This window comes from Caretta caretta, chromosome 10, assembly GCF_965140235.1.
Source record: "Caretta caretta isolate rCarCar2 chromosome 10, rCarCar1.hap1, whole genome shotgun sequence".
NCBI classification, from domain to species: Eukaryota; Metazoa; Chordata; order Testudines; family Cheloniidae; genus Caretta; species Caretta caretta.
The window spans coordinates 43883542-43901652 of NC_134215.1; the positions used below are offsets into that span (position 1 = coordinate 43883542).

Below are 18111 nucleotides of genomic sequence, written 5' to 3' on the forward strand. Positions count from 1 at the left end.
ACCAAATTAAATGGAGAGAGGTGGCACAGGCGGTTCCCTAAGTCCAGCCCTTGAACATTAAAGCGTTAGCACAGCTGGCAGCATACATTGTGGCAGGCCAGCGTGTCTGAATCTGATTTGTACAACGGTCCCATGTTAACTGTTCTTCCAAGTGATTGGTTATTGCTAACAACCGCTAACCTCACTGAGTCAGAGCCCTGGCTTCCCCACAATAGCAGCATCAGTCATTTAAAAGCAACCAACCAACCCTCCCCCCACAGGCCTGCTACTTGGGAGGAGAGAAGAATGTGCTTGGAGGTGCTCAGCTACCAGTGTGACAAGAGCCATATAAGTTTCTAGATGAATGGATGGATTTAAAAGAGAAATGTTCTTGATAAAACTATAGGTTTCTCTGCAGTGTCTTGGATTATTTGTTCACTAGTGAGAAAAGCCTGAAAAGTAAGGAGGCTTTAGTGTCATGTAAACAGGAGATTTACACACTAGATGGCAGTAAAGAACACAAAATCCACAGGTTGACTTCAAAGAAAACAAGTTGCCCTAAATGGACCTGCTGGTGATTCTTTTATCTATCTAAACTGTTTTTTAATTGGTTTTCTTGTGTTAATTTAGTGCAGAGATGCAAAGAATAACAGTACTGGGATGGGTGTGTGGTTAAAACATTGGCTTGGGACCCAAGAGAACTGGGGTCTGTTCCTGACCGACTCTATGAGCTGTGCTTCTCTTTGCCTCAGTTTCTCATTCTACAAAACTGGGATAATATTTCTCTGGATGCAAGAGTCAATTCATTATTTGCAAAGTGCTCATACACTATGATTAGGGCCCTATCAAATTCACAGCCATGAAAAACATGTCAAGGACTGTGAAATCTGGTCTCCCCCATGAAATCTGTATAGTATAGGGTAAAAGTACACAAATGACCAGATTTCACGGGGGAGACCAGCGTTTCTCAAACTGGGGGTCCTGACCTAAAAGGGGGCTGTGGGGGGGATTGCAAGGTTATTGTAGGGGGTCATAGTATTGCCACCCTTATGTTTGTGCTGCCTTCAGGGCTGGGTGGCCGGAGAGCAGCAGCCGCTGGCCAGGCACCCAGCTCTGAAGGCAGTGCCCCACCAGCAGCAGCACAGAAGTAAAGGTGGCAGCACCCTACCATGCCACCCTTACTTCTGGACCTCTGCCTTCACAGCTGGGCGGCCAGAGAGTGGAGGCCCAGCTCTGAAGGTGGCAGCACACAAGTAAGGGTAGCAATACTGTGACCCCCCCTAAAATAACCTTGCAACCCCCACCCAGCCCCTTTTTGGATCAGGACCCCTACAGTTACACCATCATGAAATTTCAGATTTAAATATCTGAAATAATGAAATTTATGATTTTTAAAATCCTGCAGCTGTGAAATTGACCAAAATGGTCCCTGAATTTAGTAGAGCCCTAACTATGATTGTCATACAAAGGACAATTAACCAGTTATTTAGGAAATGTGCAGCAGGGGCAGAGGTAAAGCAAACTTCCTCACACACTGCATCCTGCCATCGTGCCTCAGCTATTTCATGACTGGACACCTGTTATGGTGTGGGAGTGATTTTATCTTTGTAGCCCATTCAGTTATTGGTGTCTGCTGAGACTGCCAGTAAGGGACTCAGCTGCCATGTGGACACTACTGTGGTATGTAGCCTACTGTTTAAATCTACCTCTGTACCAAATGACTGGAGGATAGCTAATGGAATGCCAATTTTTAAAAAAGGCTACAGAGCCAATTCCGGCAATTACAGACCGGTAAGCCTAACTTCAGTATCTGGTAAATTGGTTCAAACTATAGTAAAGAACAGCATTAACAGACACATAGATGAACATGATACTTTGGGGAAGAAATCATGCCTCACTAATATATTAGAATTCTTTGAGGGGGTCAACAGATATAGACAAGGTTGAGCCAGTGTACTTGGACTTTCAGAAAGCCTTTGACAAGATCCCTCACCAAAAGCTTTTAAGCAAAGTAAGCTGTCATGGGATAAGCGGAAAGATTCTCTCCTGGATCAGTAACTGGTTAAAAGATAGGAAACAAAGGGTAGGAATAAATGATCAGTTTTCACAATGGAGAAAGGTAAATAGCGGGGGACCTCAAGGCTCTGTACTGGGACCAGTGCTGTTCAACATATTCATAAATTATCTGGAAAAGGGGTAAACAGTGAGGTGGAAAAGTTTGCAGATGGTAAGAATTACTCAAGATAGTTAAGTTCAAAGCTGACTGTGAAGAGTCTCACAAAACTAGGTGACTGGGCAACAAAATGGCAGATGAAATACATTGATAAATGCTAAGTAATGCACATTGGAAAACATAATCCCAAACATATGTACAAAATGATCGGGTCTAAATTAGCTGTTACCACTCAAAAAAGAGATCTTGGCTTCATTGTGGATATTTTTCTGAAAAGATCCACTCAGTGTGCAGTGGCAGTCAAAAAAACTAAGATAATGTTAAGAACGATTAGGAAAGAGACAGCAGAAAATAGCATAATGCCACTATTTAAATCCACGGTATGCACACACCTTGAATATTGCATGCAGTTCCAGTCACCCTATCTCAGAAAAGATACGTTAGAATTGGAAAAAGTACAGAGAAGGGCAATAAAAATTATTAAAGGGATGGAACAGCTTCTATATGAGGAGTGATTACAAAGATTGGCACTGTTCAGCTTGGAAAAGAGACGGCTAAAGGGGGGGATAGGATAGAGGTCTATAAAATCATGAATGGTATGGAAAAAGCGAATAAGTAAGTATTATTTACCCCTTCACATAACACACGAACCAGAGGGTCACTCAATGAAATTAATAGGCAGCAGGTTTAAAAAAACCCTAAGGAAGTATTTCTTCACGCAAAGCATAGTCAGTCTGTGGAACTCCTTGTCAAGGGATGCTGTAAATGTAGATCACGTTATCAAGAGGGAGAATCTGGAATGGATTCTACAAGCCTAGGCCCACCATTATAAAAAAGGAGCCTGGAAAAGAGTCTACCAAACAGGTGACCAAGTCTTGTTGCTGTTGCCAAGTAGTGACAATATGCCGTTGGTCAAGTGGCAGGAACCCTAGGAGATCATTTGCCAAAGGGGAAATGTGCACTATGACAGCAGTTCTCAACCAGGGGTCTGGGGTCTCCTGGGGGGCTGCGAGGTTTCAGGGGGGTCCACCAAGCAGGGCCAGTGTTAGACTTGATGGGGCCCAGGGCAGAAAGCTGAAGCCCCACCACATGAGGCTGAAGCCTAGAGCCCCAAGGCCTGCCTCCCAGGGCTGAAGGTGAAGCCCGTGTAACTTAGCTTCACAGGCCCCCCTGTGGCATGGGGCCCTGGACAGTTGCCTTGCTTGCTACCCCATAATGCTGGTCCTGATTTTTATATGCAGAAAAACAGTTGTTGTGGCACAAGGGGGACGTGGAGTTTTAATAGGGTGTGGGGGGGCCTCAGAAAGAAAAAGGTTGAGAACCCCTGGACTATGAGATCCGTTGCCTGGATAAGAAAAAGGAAAAACAAATTTTCCATGTGAACTAGTTAAAGGCTTGGAAAGCACAGGAGGGCCTATTTATAGATCCCGAGACCTGCCAGATGACTTGGGGCCAGAAGCGCAGCCTCCAACAGGACCTGCAGACATTCCCATAGCAGAGAGCCTCCCTACACTCCTGCGATGGCATGCTAGGAACCTGCTGGGATACTTTAGTGATCTCTTCTCTCTCTTAACTGGGTCAAACCCACCTCCTCACCCACCAGATAAACCAGACACCACATCCAGATAAACCTGGGGGCCAAACCTAAACATAGGACCCACAGAGTTCCAGAGAAACTCTGAGTAGTTCTAGAACAGGAGGTTCGGGCAGTGCTAGAACTGGGCATCACTGAAGAGTCCCAAAGTCCTTGGTGCAGTGTGGTGCTACTGGTGCCCAAACCAGACGGCACAACCTGGTTCTGTGTGGATTTCAGGGCCTTGAGTGCAGCCTCACAATTTGATGCTTATCCTGTGCCCCAAGTTGATGAACTCTTGGATTGGCTTGGAAAAACCAAGTATATTATGACGTTGGATTTGACCCAGGGATACTGGCAAATACCCCTTAGAGCTGACTCCCTGCTTTGCCATCCCTTTAGGGCTGTTCTATTTTATAACCATGCCCTTTGGATTGCATAGGGTGCTGCCCACCTTTCAAAGCCTAATGGATCATATACTTCACCACAGGCACTCTGCAGCTGCCTATCTAGATAATGTAAGGGTCTTCAGTGAAGACTGGCAATCATATTTAGTGCATGAAACAATGGTTCTGCAATCACTGAAGAAGGCTGGGCTCCCCGTGCCCCTGAAGAAATGTAAATTTTGCCTGCAGGAGACTTAATATCTGGAGGATCTTGTAGGGAATGGGAAAATGCAGCCCCTGCAAGATAAAACAGAGGCATTGGGAAAAACTCCCATCCCCCAAACAAAAAAATATGTGTGGGCCTTTTTAGACCTGGCCAACTATTATTGTCTGTTTATTCCCCATGTTGCAGAATTAGCCACACCATTGATGGATCTTACCAGGACGTCTGCACCGAAAAAAGAATGGCAGACATGGGACCATCACAGTGTTTTAAAAAATAAAAGACATTTTGGGGCAGCAACCTGTGCTCTGGTGCCAAGATTCTTTGCTACCTTTTATTTTATACACAGACGACTCCACCATAAGTTTGGGGGCCGTACTGCCTCAAAATTTTCAAAGAACAGAGCATCCAATCATCTGCTTAAGCAGGAAGCTTCAGCAACATGAAACTAAGTACTCCACCATAGAAAGGGAATGCTCGGCCATTTGCGGGGCAGTAGCGGCACTGCGCGGTTATCTCCTCGGAGTCCCGTTCAGACGACTAACAGCCCCTGCTCCCTTCAAATGGATGCAAGCAATGAAAGATACTAACCCATGAATTACATGGGAGTATCTGGCACTACAACTTTACACCTTTACATAAAGGCAGTGCCCAGAGTCCCAGCATGAGAACGTCTACTTCTTTTCCCGAACAGAGGGAGATCTTGTTCTTGGGAAGAAGCCCTATCCTGAATCCTTTCTGGAGGGGGAGGTATGTGATGGGGCCCCATGCTGGAGGGGGTCCTACTACACCTCACCCCAGGAAAAGAGCAGTGAAGTGGGTCCTCCAGCCTGCCTAAAATGAGCCCAGCAGGCTCAGCTAAAAAGAGTTGCAGGGCCTTACCAGGTCAATTCCTGCCTGAGACCCGAAAGGTGAAGAAGGGTGTGCCTCTCTGGCCAAAGGAACTCAATAGGCTGCATTTACTGGACCTGGAAGAGAGAGGACTTGAGAATTGTAACCCTAAGGTAATGGGTGAAGATAAAAGGACCAAGTGGAAACAGGCCCAGAGAAAACAGCAGCAACTAATTAAAGGAAGCTATTCATGATTGTTGTGGATAGGATCTGTTGATCACTTGTATTGTCAATTGCTTGACCACACTTTAGTTTGTTATTTTGTTACAAAATATACTCAAGAAGAGACCAAATAACCAGTGTCAGTCAGGAAACAGATTCCATATGATAGCAGTCTCCAAAGAGCAGTCCTGTGCAGCAATGTTACATTTACCTTAAGCAGAAGGTGTGCTTCCCCAAAGTTCCATCCCTAAAGCCATCTTTTTATACATCTCTTGTACATCAGTAAAAAGTCACCTGAAACTGGATTCAATTAATTAGTTTTTTACCATGTTTGTTTCTGGTACCATTGTGTAACCATTTATCTCTTGTTCTGAACCCATGCCTTCCGGGTCATGATCCACCCTTATCTTTGTTCTGGGTACATGCATTTCAGGTACGAAGGGGTGTGAGACACCTCCTTGGTCTGTACCAGGATAAATAAGTTTGTGAAGGTAACACCCTTTGTGTTGCTATGCAGAAACAATTATATGTCCTGATATTGACAGTTTTCCTTTCTACTTAAGCCTAAGCTTACTTCCTATAATGGTAGAGGTTATGGGATACTTAGGATAAGTGAACAGGCTTATGATAAAGGTATAGGCCACTTTGTGCTATATAACTGCTACATTAATCCTTAATAATATGTATACTTATTTTATGCTTGGAATGCATACATTACAGATATTATTATCAGCATAATATATATGTATGCTAGTCAGCACATATTAGTCAACAGGTCTCTGGGCTGGAACCTGGAGTAGCGAGTGGGCCTGGGTTCCCCCACCAGCCACTGGCAAAGCACCCTAAACCCTGAGCGAAGGTCTGGATTTAAAGGGGCCAGCGATGGGGCTGAAGACCCTGGCGGGGACAGACAATTTGGTGAACACTTTGCTATCCTGGAAGGGGTTCGTGTATGTGACTTGGCCAGAGGGCTAAGCCACTGAAGACCAACCTAGCGAGGTCTGCAACTTATAGGGACCGTTAGGAGTGGGGAAAAGATTGCAGTATCTCACCAAGCCAGTAGGAGGTATTCAAGGGGTGAGTGCCACCCCGTCACACACAATCTTTCTTTTGGTGATTTTATCTCAAAGGATATGGAAGTAGAACATTACAATGCCTGGTGTAGCAGCAGCCACAGTTCTACTCATTTCACTCAGCAGAGGGCAATATTGACTAAGAAAAGCAAGCAGCAAGTATTTGATGTATAGCTGTGAATGCCCAAGTAAAATGTTTGAAAAGTTACTTCTTTGCGAACTGTGATTTTTAATTTGGCAGTGAATCTTTGTAACATAAAACAGACTGAGCAGTGAGCGGCCTCTTACTTTCTGGGCTCTCTGAGAATTAGATTAAGGATTCAATCCAGTTAACCTTGACACATGAGTAACCTTAGTTACATGATTAGTTCCACTCACTTCAGTGCACTCAGTTACCCACATGCTTAAGTATTTGCAGAATCAGGCTCTACACATGTTCAGTGATCTTAGCAAAATGACGTGAGTTGTGGATATGCAAATCTAGGATAACTTCAACTGTATGCCTGGGCAGAATGCCATTAACATGCAGGCAGGGTTGTATTAGAATGGAGGTATCTTTCCTCAACACATGTTTTTTCTTCAAGGTTAGGATGTTGATAGATGCAAGATGACTTGCATTCGGTGTATCTTACAAGTTTCTAGTAAGCCGCATGAACACTACTCTGATGTAGAAATTGGGCTGGAAATTCCATGGAAAAGACTTTCCTAGAAGCTAGCCCGTACTTTGTTTCAGAGTAGCAGCCATGTTAGTATGTATCCGCAAAAAGAAAAGGAGGACTTGTGACACCTTAGAGACTAACAAATTTATTTGAGCATAAGCTTTCGTGAGCTACAGCTCACTTCATCGGATGCAGGTGCCACAAGTCCTCCTTTTCTTTTTGCCAGTACTTTGTGTGTCAAGAAATACAGCACATATTTCAGAAATAGCCTCTCAGAATGCAGAGAAGCAGCTAAATTATTTTTAGAGAACATTATTCAGTAAGATTATTTCATCTTCAAAAGTGCGTGAGTTTAAGGTGAACTGTAGATCTAGAGTCTTTTGAACTGCACTTGCACACAATTCTATCTCTGTGGATACCTGAAATACACTCCCTAGATGCACCCACAATCTGATGGCTTCAGGCGTCTCCTACAGAGATAGCTAACCAAACTCTGACAAACTAAACCCTTGTATTCTTTATTTCTTTCTCTTCATTACTTAAGGGGCGTGTGCGGATACACACATGCTCACACAGATATTAGACAATCTCTCCTTTCAAGTGAGAGAACAGAAAAGACACTAGGTAAATCCTCCCCTGAGTGGAAGTCTGTCCTGAACTAACCTGAAATAGAAAACAGGTACATAGGACCTAGGTGCCCTAGTCATGGACCAAAGTCATTGAATGTTCATGGACCTGGAATCTCTCTCCCTAAGCTCCATTTGCTGTCCTGAAAAACAAACTTCTGGAGGCCATTCTCGGTTAGTGGTTCTCACCCCTCCTTGTATCATTGACCCCTACCTAAGACAGCAATCCCCCCTGAACACTACCCTTGCTTAAACTCTACAATACTTACCCATGGTGGGAGGACAGGACAGGTTTTTCTTGTGCAGCAAGTATATTGTAATTGAGTGTTTGAGGCTAGACAAAGCATTATGTAAAGATCACAAGTGACACCATATCTGGTGTTGATTACAGATTGGGCCTTAACAACCTACTGAGAAAATCAGCACTGGGCAAGGGTTGGGTGAACCTCTCTGCAGTTTTCTGCAAGGAACTAATGCTTCACGAAACAGCTTCCTGCACAGATCAGAGAAAAGGTGGGAGAGCTTCTCCAGTAGGGGAACAGTTGCCATATGGTATGAGAGCTGACAAATGTTTACAAACTGAAGGAAGCTCTCAGTGCATTTATGAAACCCATCCATTGAGGAGTGGCTGCCAGGTTTTTAGGCCCCCAGTGACTCTATGCAAAATCAAATAGCTAAATTAACATATGGAGGCAAGAGATTCCGGGCTCCTCCCTAGGCTTCTCTGCATTAGGAAAGGTTTCCCTGCAGCGCTCATCTGCACTCCTGCCATCTACAAACCACGGGACAGAACTAGACGTTTTTTCAAACATATGCTGGTGCACAGCAGGGCAGCCCTTTTAAAAATTAGATTTGTTCCACTAAAATTACCATCTTTACTCTATGTCCCATCTAAACCTGTGATTCACTGCTCCCTATAACTGCTTCTGCTCCCATCCATGGAGGGTGATCCATCATTACCCCATACACCATTAGGGAGCTCCCTACTTGTGCTGCTACAAATGCAGCTAATTTGGTAGGTGAACAAATCCTCTCAGAAAGCAGCCCAGGCCTGCAGCTCTCTCCTGCTGAGCTGAACTCTGCTGTAACCACATTGTTTTGCCTTGTTCAGAATTCTGGGCTGCCTCTCACAATTCAGGCAAGAGGTGCAGCTGCAAAGGCACCTTTGAATTTTTGGTAGAGGTTTGTGCGTGGGGGCAGGGTTGTTTAAATGGTTAAAAACAGCATTTGTATTTCTGATATAAAACAAGGCACAGACAGAAAGCTCAGATTAGACCCCTCCTGTCAGGTTGGGTGCCAGCTCATTGCCTACCTGGGGCTTGCAGGTTGCCAGCATGTTACACAGGAAGCTTTGAGGAAGATAAAGGGGCAAGTAGCCCAAGGTGGGTTCATACCTTTCTTTGAGCTGTGACACAGTTACACTGCCTGTTAGGTTTGTTTATCAGCAGGGAAGTATTTGTCTAACTCCCCCTTCACACTGTTTATTCTTACTGAGCCTGTTGCCGCCCTTGGTACTTCAATGTATTTGCTTTTCCTTGTGTAAAGAAATTCCACCTTAAGGGCTTCAGTGCTTAGCACTTCCTCCACTGCTCCCTTCCCACCAGCTCAGGCAGTCTGAGCAAGAGCCATGAAGCAATTTCAGTGCCTGAACTCCAGAGTTAGGTGCCTTCGTCTTCCACACGGCACCACTGCGAGGCATGCAACCCTGCTTAGCTACAGGCACCTAAACTCACCCGGTGCCTAACTTTTCACTGTAAAAGTTTCACAGGCACCAAATTTTAGACCCCAGGGCATGCATGTTACTACTTCCCTCTCTAGACATCCAGATGTCTCTCTCTCACCCCAGACGCATTGAGATTCATGAAGCAGGGGCAGGCAGCTAGGTGTTCAGCTGCCTAGATTGGGACCCAAGCCAATCGACAGCTTCTGAGCATGCTGACCACATCAGGTACCATTCAAAACCCATGAGGAAGAGGTGCCCACCTTATAACTTTTAGCCTAGTGGTTAGAGCAACTGCCTGGGGATGTGGGAGATCCACATTCAATTCCTCCTCTCTGCTAGAAGGAGAAAAAGGATTCAAACTGGACTCTCTCACTTCTCAGGAAAGCGCAATAACCAATGAGCTATGAGATACTTGAATGGGGGATGGGGGCCTCCCTCAGCTAAGGCTGTTTTAGTGTGGATAAATAATGAAAGCACAGCCAAATGACCATTCCACTGAAATACTTTTAGTGGAAATTGAGGGCACACAGAACCTTGTAGGATCGGGCCTTTATCCTGTAGAGCTGGGTTCAGCTGAACCACAAATCTAGGCCACCTAGCTATTTTACAGCTCTGCTAAATAACAAGTATTGACCAAAAACTTCTCCTCCCATCCCCAAGCAGCAATGCATCCCCCCTCCCATTTCAAACATTAGTTCGATCTCATGACCAATCTTTACTCATTTATGAGAAACTATCCTGCAGCTGTCTTTTGCTGTGCAGCAGCCATTGAGCATAAGGGATGCAAAGAAGAGACAATAAAGCCTGAAAATATTTTCCCCCCTGCTATATCATACATGGTTTAACAGGAGTTAATTTCCATGCCTCCTGATTTTTGCTGGATTTTTTTTATGGCCATCCCCTTAATCTATTCCATTTACTAAACTTCAGGTCCGTTCCAACTTTCCGTGACACATGGCTCACCATCTCCTCATGGTGCCAAAACGTAGTATGAATCTGCTTGTGAATCATGCAGTCAACTGTAAAAGAGAAACTATCCAATATACAGAAATTATGTTGCTTTTGGGCTGCTTAGCAAAGGGTGGCAACAGCAACTTCTCCTCTCTCTATGCTAAAAGAAAAGGAGTACTTGTGGCACCTTAGAGACTAACCAATTTATTTGAGCATAAGCTTTCGTGAGCTACAGCTCACTTCATTGCTTATGCTCAAATAAATTGGTTAGTCTCTAAGGTGCCACAAGTACTCCTTTTCTTTTTGCGAATACAGACTAACACGGCTGTTACTCTGAAATCTCTCTATGCTGTAATCCCATTACTCTGATGAAAAGAGCTAGATAAGAGGAAGGCATTATTATTACTGGATAACATGATGTAGGAACACCCTCCCTCCCCTTGCTCCTCACCCCAATCATTTTGAAAATGTAACCCATCAAACAACAAACCCAATTCTACAAAACAGAAAACACTTGCTTTTTTAATTGGTATCTTTCTTTATTCTTGGTACTGGATTCTCCAAGGGTATGTCTACACTACGGAATAAGGTCGAATTTATAGAAGTCGGTTTTTTAGAAATCGGTTTTATAAATTCGAGTGTGTGTGTCCCCACAGAAAATGCTCTAAGTGCATTAAGTGCATTAACTCGGCGGAGCGCTTCCACAGTACCGAGGCAAGCGTCGACTTCCAGAGCGTTGCACTGTGGGTAGCTATCCCACAGTTCCCGCAGTCTCCGCTGCCCATTGGAATTCTGGGTTGAGATCCCAATGCCTGACGGGGCTAAAACATTGTCGCGGGTGGTTCTGGGTACATATCGTCAGCCCCCCGTTCCCTCCCTCCCCCCGTGAAAGCAAGGGCAGACAATCATTTCGCGCCTTTTTTCCTGAGTTACCTGTGCAGACGCCATACCATGGCAAGCATGGAGCCCGCTCAGGTAACCGTCACCCTATGTCTCCTGGGTGCTGGCAGACGTGGTACGGCATTGCTACACAGTAGCAGCAACCCCTTGCCTTGTGGCAGCAGACGGTACAGTACGACTGGTAGCCGTCATCGTCATGTCTGAGGTGCTCCTGGTCGCCTCTGTGAGGTCGATCAGGAGCGCCTGGGCAGACATGGGCACAGGGACTAAATTTGGAGTGACTTGACCAGGTCATTCTCTTTAGTCCTGCAGTCAGTCCTATTGAACCGTCTTATGGTGAGCGGGCAGGCGATACGGACTGCTAGCAGTCATACTGTACCATCTTCTGCCGAGCAGCCATGAGATGTGGATGGCATGCAGTCCTTTTGCACCGTCTGCTGCCAGCCAAAGATGCAAAAGATAGATGGAGTGGATCAAAACAAGAAATAGACCAGATTTGTTTTGTACTCATTTGCTTCCCCCCCCGCCCTGTCTAGGGGACTCATTCTTCTAGATCACACTGCAGTCACTTACAGAGAAGGTGCAGCGAGGTAAATCTAGCCATGTATCAATCAGAGGCCAGGCTAACCTTCTTGCTCCAATAAGGACAATAACTTAGGTGCACCATTTCTTATTGGAACCCTCCGTGAAGTCCTGCCTGAAATACTCCTTGATGTAAAGCCACCCCCTTTGTTGATTTTAGCTCCCTGAAGCCAACCCTGTAAGCGCCCCTCCCAGCGTCAGAGCAATGGCAAACAATCGGGCATCTGAGAGTGCTGTCCAGAGCAGTCACAATGGAGCACTCTGATGGGGCTAAAACATTGTCGCGGGTGGTTCTGGGTACGTGTCGTCAGGCCCCCGTTCCCTCCCTCCCTCCGTGAAAGCAAGGGCAGACAATCATTTCGCGCCTTTTTTCCTGAGTTACCTGTGCAGACGCCATACCACAGCAAGCATGGAGCCTGCTCAGGTAACTGTCACCCTATGTCTCCTGGGTGCTGGCAGACGCGGTACGGCTTTGCTGCACAGTAGCAGCAACCCATTGCCTTCTGGCAGCAGACGGTGCAATACGATTGGTAGTCGTCCTCGTCGTGTCCGAGGTGCTCCTGGCCACGTCGGCTGGGAGCGCCTGGGCAGACATGGGCGCAGGGACTAAATTTGGAGTGACTTGACCAGGTCATTCTCTTTAGTCCTGCAGTCAGTCCTATTGAACCGTCTTATGGTGAGCGGGCAGGCGATACGGACTGCTAGCAGTCGTACTGTACCATCTTCTGCCAGGCAGGCAAGAGATGGGGATGGCTAGCAGTCGTACTGTACCATCTTCTGCCGAGCAGCCATGAGATGTGGATGGCATGCAGTCCTTCTGCACCGTCTGCTGCCAGCCAAAGATGTAAAAGATAGATGGAGTGGGTCAAAACAAGAAATAGACCAGATTTGTTTTGTACTCATTTGCCTCCTCCCCTGTCTAGGGGACTCATTCCTCTAGGTCACACTGCAGTCACTCACAGAGAAGGTGCAGTGAGGTAAATCTAGCCATGTATCAATCAGAGGCCAGGCTAACCTCCTTGTTCCAATAACAACGATAACTTAGGTGCACCATTTCTTATTGGAACCCTCCGTGCAGTCCTGCCTGAAATACTCCTTGATGTACAGGCACCCCCTTTGTTGATTTTAGCTCACTGAAGCCAACCCTGTAAGCCGTGTCGTCAGTCGCCCCTCCCTCCGTCAGAGCAATGGCAGACAATCGTTCCGCGCCTTTTTTCTGTGCGGACGCCATACCACGGCAAGCATGGAGCCCGCTCAGCTCACTTTGGCAATTAGGAGCACATTAACCACCACACGCATTATTCAGCAGTATATGCAGCACCAGAACATGGCAACGCGATACCGGGCGAGGAGGCGACGTCAGCACGATCCCGTGAGTGATCAGGACATGGACACAGATTTCTCTGAAAGCATGGGCCCTGACAATGCATGCATCATGGTGCTAATGGGGCAGGTTCATGCTGTGGAACGCTGATTCTGGGCTCGGGAAACAAGCACAGACTGGTGGGACCGCATAGTGTTGCAGGTCTGGGACGATTCCCAGTGGCTACGAAACTTTCGCATGCATAAGGGCACTTTCATGGAACTTTGTGACTTGCTTTCCCCTGCCCTGAAGCGCATGAATACCAAGATGAGAGCAGCCCTCACAGTTGAGAAGCGAGTGGCGATAGCCCTGTGGAAGCTTGCAATGCCAGACAGCTACCGGTCAGTTGGGAATCAATTTGGAGTGGGCAAATCTACTGTGGGGGCTGCTGTGATGCAAGTAGCCCACGCAATCAAAGATCTGCTGATATCAAGGGTAGTGACCCTGGGAAATGTGCAGGTCATAGTGGATGGCTTTGCTGCAATGGGATTCCCTAACTGTGGTGGGGCTATAGACGGAACCCATATCCCTATCTTGGCACCGGAGCACCAAGCCGGCGAGTACATAAACCGCAAGGGGTACTTTTCGATAGTGCTGCAAGCTCTGGTGGATCACAAGGGACGTTTCACCAACATCAACGTGGGATGGCCGGGAAAGGTGCATGATGCTCGCATCTTCAGGAACTCTGGTCTGTTTCAAAAGCTGCAGGAAGGGACTTTATTCCCAGACCAGAAAATAACTGTTGGGGATGTTGAAATGCCTATATGTATCCTTGGGGACCCAGCCTACCCCTTAATGCCATGGCTCATGAAGCCGTACACAGGCAGCCTGGACAGTGGTCAGGAGCTGTTCAACTACAGGCTGAGCAAGTGCAGAATGGTGGTAGAATGTGCATTTGGACGTTTAAAGGCGCGCTGGCGCAGTTTACTGACTCGCTTAGACCTCAGCGAAACCAATATTCCCACTGTTATTACTGCTTGCTGTGTGCTCCACAATATCTGTGAGAGTAAGGGGGAGACGTTTATGGCGGGGTGGGAGGTTGAGGCAAATCGCCTGGCTGCTGGTTACGCGCAGCCAGACACCAGGGCGGTTAGAAGAGCACAGGAGGGCGCGGTACGCATCAGAGAAGCTTTGAAAACCAGTTTCATGACTGGCCAGGCTACGGTGTGAAAGTTCTGTTTGTTTCTCCTTGATTAACCCCCCCACCCCTTGGTTCACTCTACTTCCCTGTAAGCTAACCACCGTCCCCTCCTCCCTTTAATCATTGCTTGCAGAGCCAATAAAGTCATTGCTGCTTCACAGTCATGCATTCGTTATTCATTCATCACACAAATAGGGGGATGACTACCAAGGTATCCCAGGAGGGGTGGTGCAGGAGGGAAGGAAAATGCCACACAGCACTTTAAGCACAGCACTTTAAAAGTTTACAACTTTAAAATTTATTGAATGACAGCCTTCTTTTTTTGGGGCAATCCTCTGTGGTGGAGTGGCTGGTTGGCCGGAGGCCCCCCCACCGCGTTCTTGGGCGTCTGGGTGTGGAGGCTATGGAACTTGGGGAGGAGGGCGGTTGGTTACAGAGGGGCTGCAGTGGCAGTCTGTGCTCCAGCTGCCTTTGCTGCAGCTCAACCATACACTGGAGCATACTGGTTTGGTCCTGCAGCAGCCTCAGCATTGAATCCTGCCTCCTCTCATCACGCTGCCACCACCTTTGAGCTTCAGCCCTGTCTTCAGCCCGCCACTTACTCTCTTCAGCCCACCACTTACTCTCTTCAGCCCTCCACCTCTCCTCCCGGTCATTTTGTGCTTTCCTTCACTCTGACATTATTTGCCTCCACGCATTCGTCTGTGCTCTGTCAGTGTGGGAGGACAGCATGAGCTCGGAGAACATTTCATCGCGAGTGCGTTTTTTTTTCTTTCTAAGCTTCACTAGCCTCTGGGAAGGAGAAGATCCTGTGATCATTGAAACACATGCAGCTGGTGGAGAAAAAAAAAGGGACAGCGGTATTTAAAAAGACACATTTTATAAAACAGTCGCTACACTCTTTCAGGGTAAACCTTGCTGTTAACATTACATACATAGCACATGTGCTTTCGTTACAAGGTCGCATTTTGCCTCCTCCCACCACGTGAACGGATTTTGGTTGAATGCCAGCAAACATACACTGCAATGCTTTGTTCTACAGTGATTGCCGAGTACGTGTTACTGGCCTGGAGTGGTAAAGTGTCCTACCATGAAGGACGAAATAAGGCTGCCCTCCCCAGAAACCTTTTGCAAAGGCAGAACCGCAAATGCCAGGGCAAAGTAATCCTTTCACATGCTTGCTTTTAAACCATGTATAGCATTTTAAAAGGTACACTCACCAGAGGTCCCTTCTCCACCTGCTGAGTCCAGGAGGCAGCCTTGGGTGGGTTCGGGGGGTACTGGCTCCAGGTCTAGGGTGAGAAACAGTTCCTGGCTGTCGGGAAAACCGGTTTCTCCACTTGCTTGCTGTGAGCTATCTACAACCTCCTCCTCATCATCATCTTCTTCGTCCCCAAAACCTACTTCCGTATTGCCTCCATCTCCATTGAAGGAGTCAAACAACACGGCTGGGGTAGTGGTGGCTGAACCCCCTAAAATGGCATGCAGCTCATCATAGAAGCGGCATGTTTGGGGCTCTGACCCAGAGCGGCTGTTCGCCTCTCTGGTTTTCTGGTAGGCTTGCCTCAGCTCCTTCAGTTTCACGCGGCACTGCTTCGGGTCCCTGTTATGGCCTCTGTCCTTCATGTCCTGGGAGATTTTCAGAAAGGTTTTGGCATTTCGAAAACTGGAACGGAGTTCTGATAGCACGGATTCCTCTCCCCAAACAGCGATCAGATCCCGTACCTCCCGTTCGGTCCATGCTGGAGCTCTTTTGCGATTCTGGGACTCCATCATGGTCACCTGTGCTGATGAGCTCTGCATGGTCACCTGCAGCTTGCCACGCTGGCCAAACAGGAAATGAGATTCAAAAGTTCGCGGTTCTTTTCCTGTCTACCTGGCCAGTGCATCTGAGTTGAGAGTGCTGTCCAGAGCGGTCAGAATGGAGCACTCTGGGATAGCTCCCGGAGGCCAATACCATCGAATTGTGTCCACAGTACCCCAAATTCGAGCCGGCAACGTCGATTTAAGCGCTAATCCACTTGTCAGGGGTGGAGTAAGGAAATCGATTTTAAGAGCCCTTTAAGTCAAAATAAAGGGCTTCATTGTGTGGACGGGTGCAGGTTTAAATCGATTTAACGCTGCTAAATTCGACCTAAAGTCCTAGTGTAGACCAGGGCTAAGTGACACATCTGCCTGGGAGGAGGGAGTCGGAGGTGGATTGATTTATTTCCCCCTTCTATCATATACTGTAATGATCAAAGCTGGAAAAGCATTCTCCCTGGCCTAATGCTGATATCACATCACAGACAGAAGTATTTCTCTGTATTAACTGAGCAGCTAATCTGCAATGGATATTAGAAGTAAGTGTCTGCACCTCAGTGCTGCAGGGCAAATGAGTGGGGATGTGTGTGTTAGTTACTTCTTGGTAGCAGCAGGGGCAACAAATAGGAATGGGGAGAAAAACAAGCAAATTACAGTACCTTATAGTGACCAACCCACTGTCCTGCCTCTGACCCACAGTGGGAGGCTGTCCAAGCAGTGCAGAATGTTGTGTTCAGCTGGGCAATGCACTTAGCATAAAGTGACTCAACAACCCTATTTTGTCAGACAGCTCCAAGGATTTCAGACACAGGTCAGTGGAACTGACTTTTCCCATGTACTCAAGAAGATAAAGAGAAAGCAGAGAGCCAGAGGCAAATCCTCCCTTCTGTCAGCACTGGAAAGTCTAACAAGGATCATTACATTACGATCTTTAACTCCCCTCCTCCCAATCCCACAATCACTTCTGTTTATTTGACTGGGCATTTTGGAAGAATTGATTGGGCCAGATGCTCATTTGGTATGAATCAGGGTTGTGCTGTTGAAATCAATGGAGCTGTGCTGTTTTACAAAGGCTAAGGATCTGGCCCACTGTCTCCAGTGAGGCTGTTGGTTACATATTCATACTACTTCATTTTACACTGACATCTCACTCTTCCATCAACATCCCCTTCTCCTGACAATGGGCCCTACTTTCTTGGATCCAGATGTAATCCAGTGCTGCAGCAAAAGCTTTTCTATTTTGAATTCATAGAGTCATAGAATATCATGGTTGGAAGGGACCTCAGGAGGTCATCTAGTCCAACCCTCTGTTCAAAGCAGGACCAATCCCCAACTAAATCATCCCAGCCAGGGCTTTGTCAAGCCTGACCTTAAAAATCTCTAAGGAAGGAGATTCCACCACCTTTCTAGGTAACCCATTCCAGTGCTTCGCCACTTTCCTAGTGAAAAAGTTTTTCCTAAACCTCCCAAACTGCAACTTGAGACCATTACTCCTTGTTCTGTCATCTACTACTGCTGAGAACAGTCTAAAGCCATCCTCTTTGGAACCTCCTTTCAGGTAGTTGAAAGCAGCTATCAAATCCCCCCTCGTTCTTAACCACTTATATTTGGTATGATAGACAAGTATACTAAGGATTAACAGCTTGATTTTTCAGAAGAGTTGCAGCTACCATTGATGTCAGCACTACTGAAAAATCAGACACTATACTTTTTTTCCCCCTGTACTGATTTTTATTATATATGAGAAAGTCAAAGGCTTTTTTCTTTTTTACATTAGAAATATCAGAAATGTAAAGTCTGTTTTTGGGGGTTTTGCGAGAGAAGTTGTTGGCAGTCTCATGCGTATTCTGAGTTGTCTTAAAACTTGACTGGAAGGGGTAGAGGTTTGGAATCGGAGGCTTTC

At 46.5% G+C, this 18111-nt stretch overlaps 1 protein-coding gene across 1 annotated transcript; it reads right to left on the reverse strand.

The window, feature by feature from the left end:
• Positions 1-14635: 14635 nt before the first annotated feature.
• LOC142073361 (uncharacterized) lies at positions 14636-18011 on the reverse strand. Its single transcript, XM_075132930.1, has 2 exons — positions 15626-18011; positions 14636-15238 (listed from the first exon to the last, which is right to left on the reverse strand). The coding sequence occupies exons 1-2, from the start codon at positions 16206-16208 to the stop codon at positions 15075-15077; spliced, it is 747 nt and encodes a 248-aa protein (XP_074989031.1). The 5' UTR covers positions 16209-18011; the 3' UTR covers positions 14636-15074.
• Positions 18012-18111: the final 100 nt, after the last annotated feature.

Bases quoted from the DNA above. Each gene is read 5' to 3' on its own strand.
- LOC142073361 (XM_075132930.1), bottom strand. From the start codon at position 16,208: ATGCAGAGCTCATCAGCACAGGTGACCATGATGGAGTCCCAGAATCGC. The intron at 15,239-15,625 runs GTGAGTGTACCT...TTTCTCCACCAG, and splicing joins AGGTGGAGAAGGGACCTCTG to CTGCATGTGTTTCAATGATC.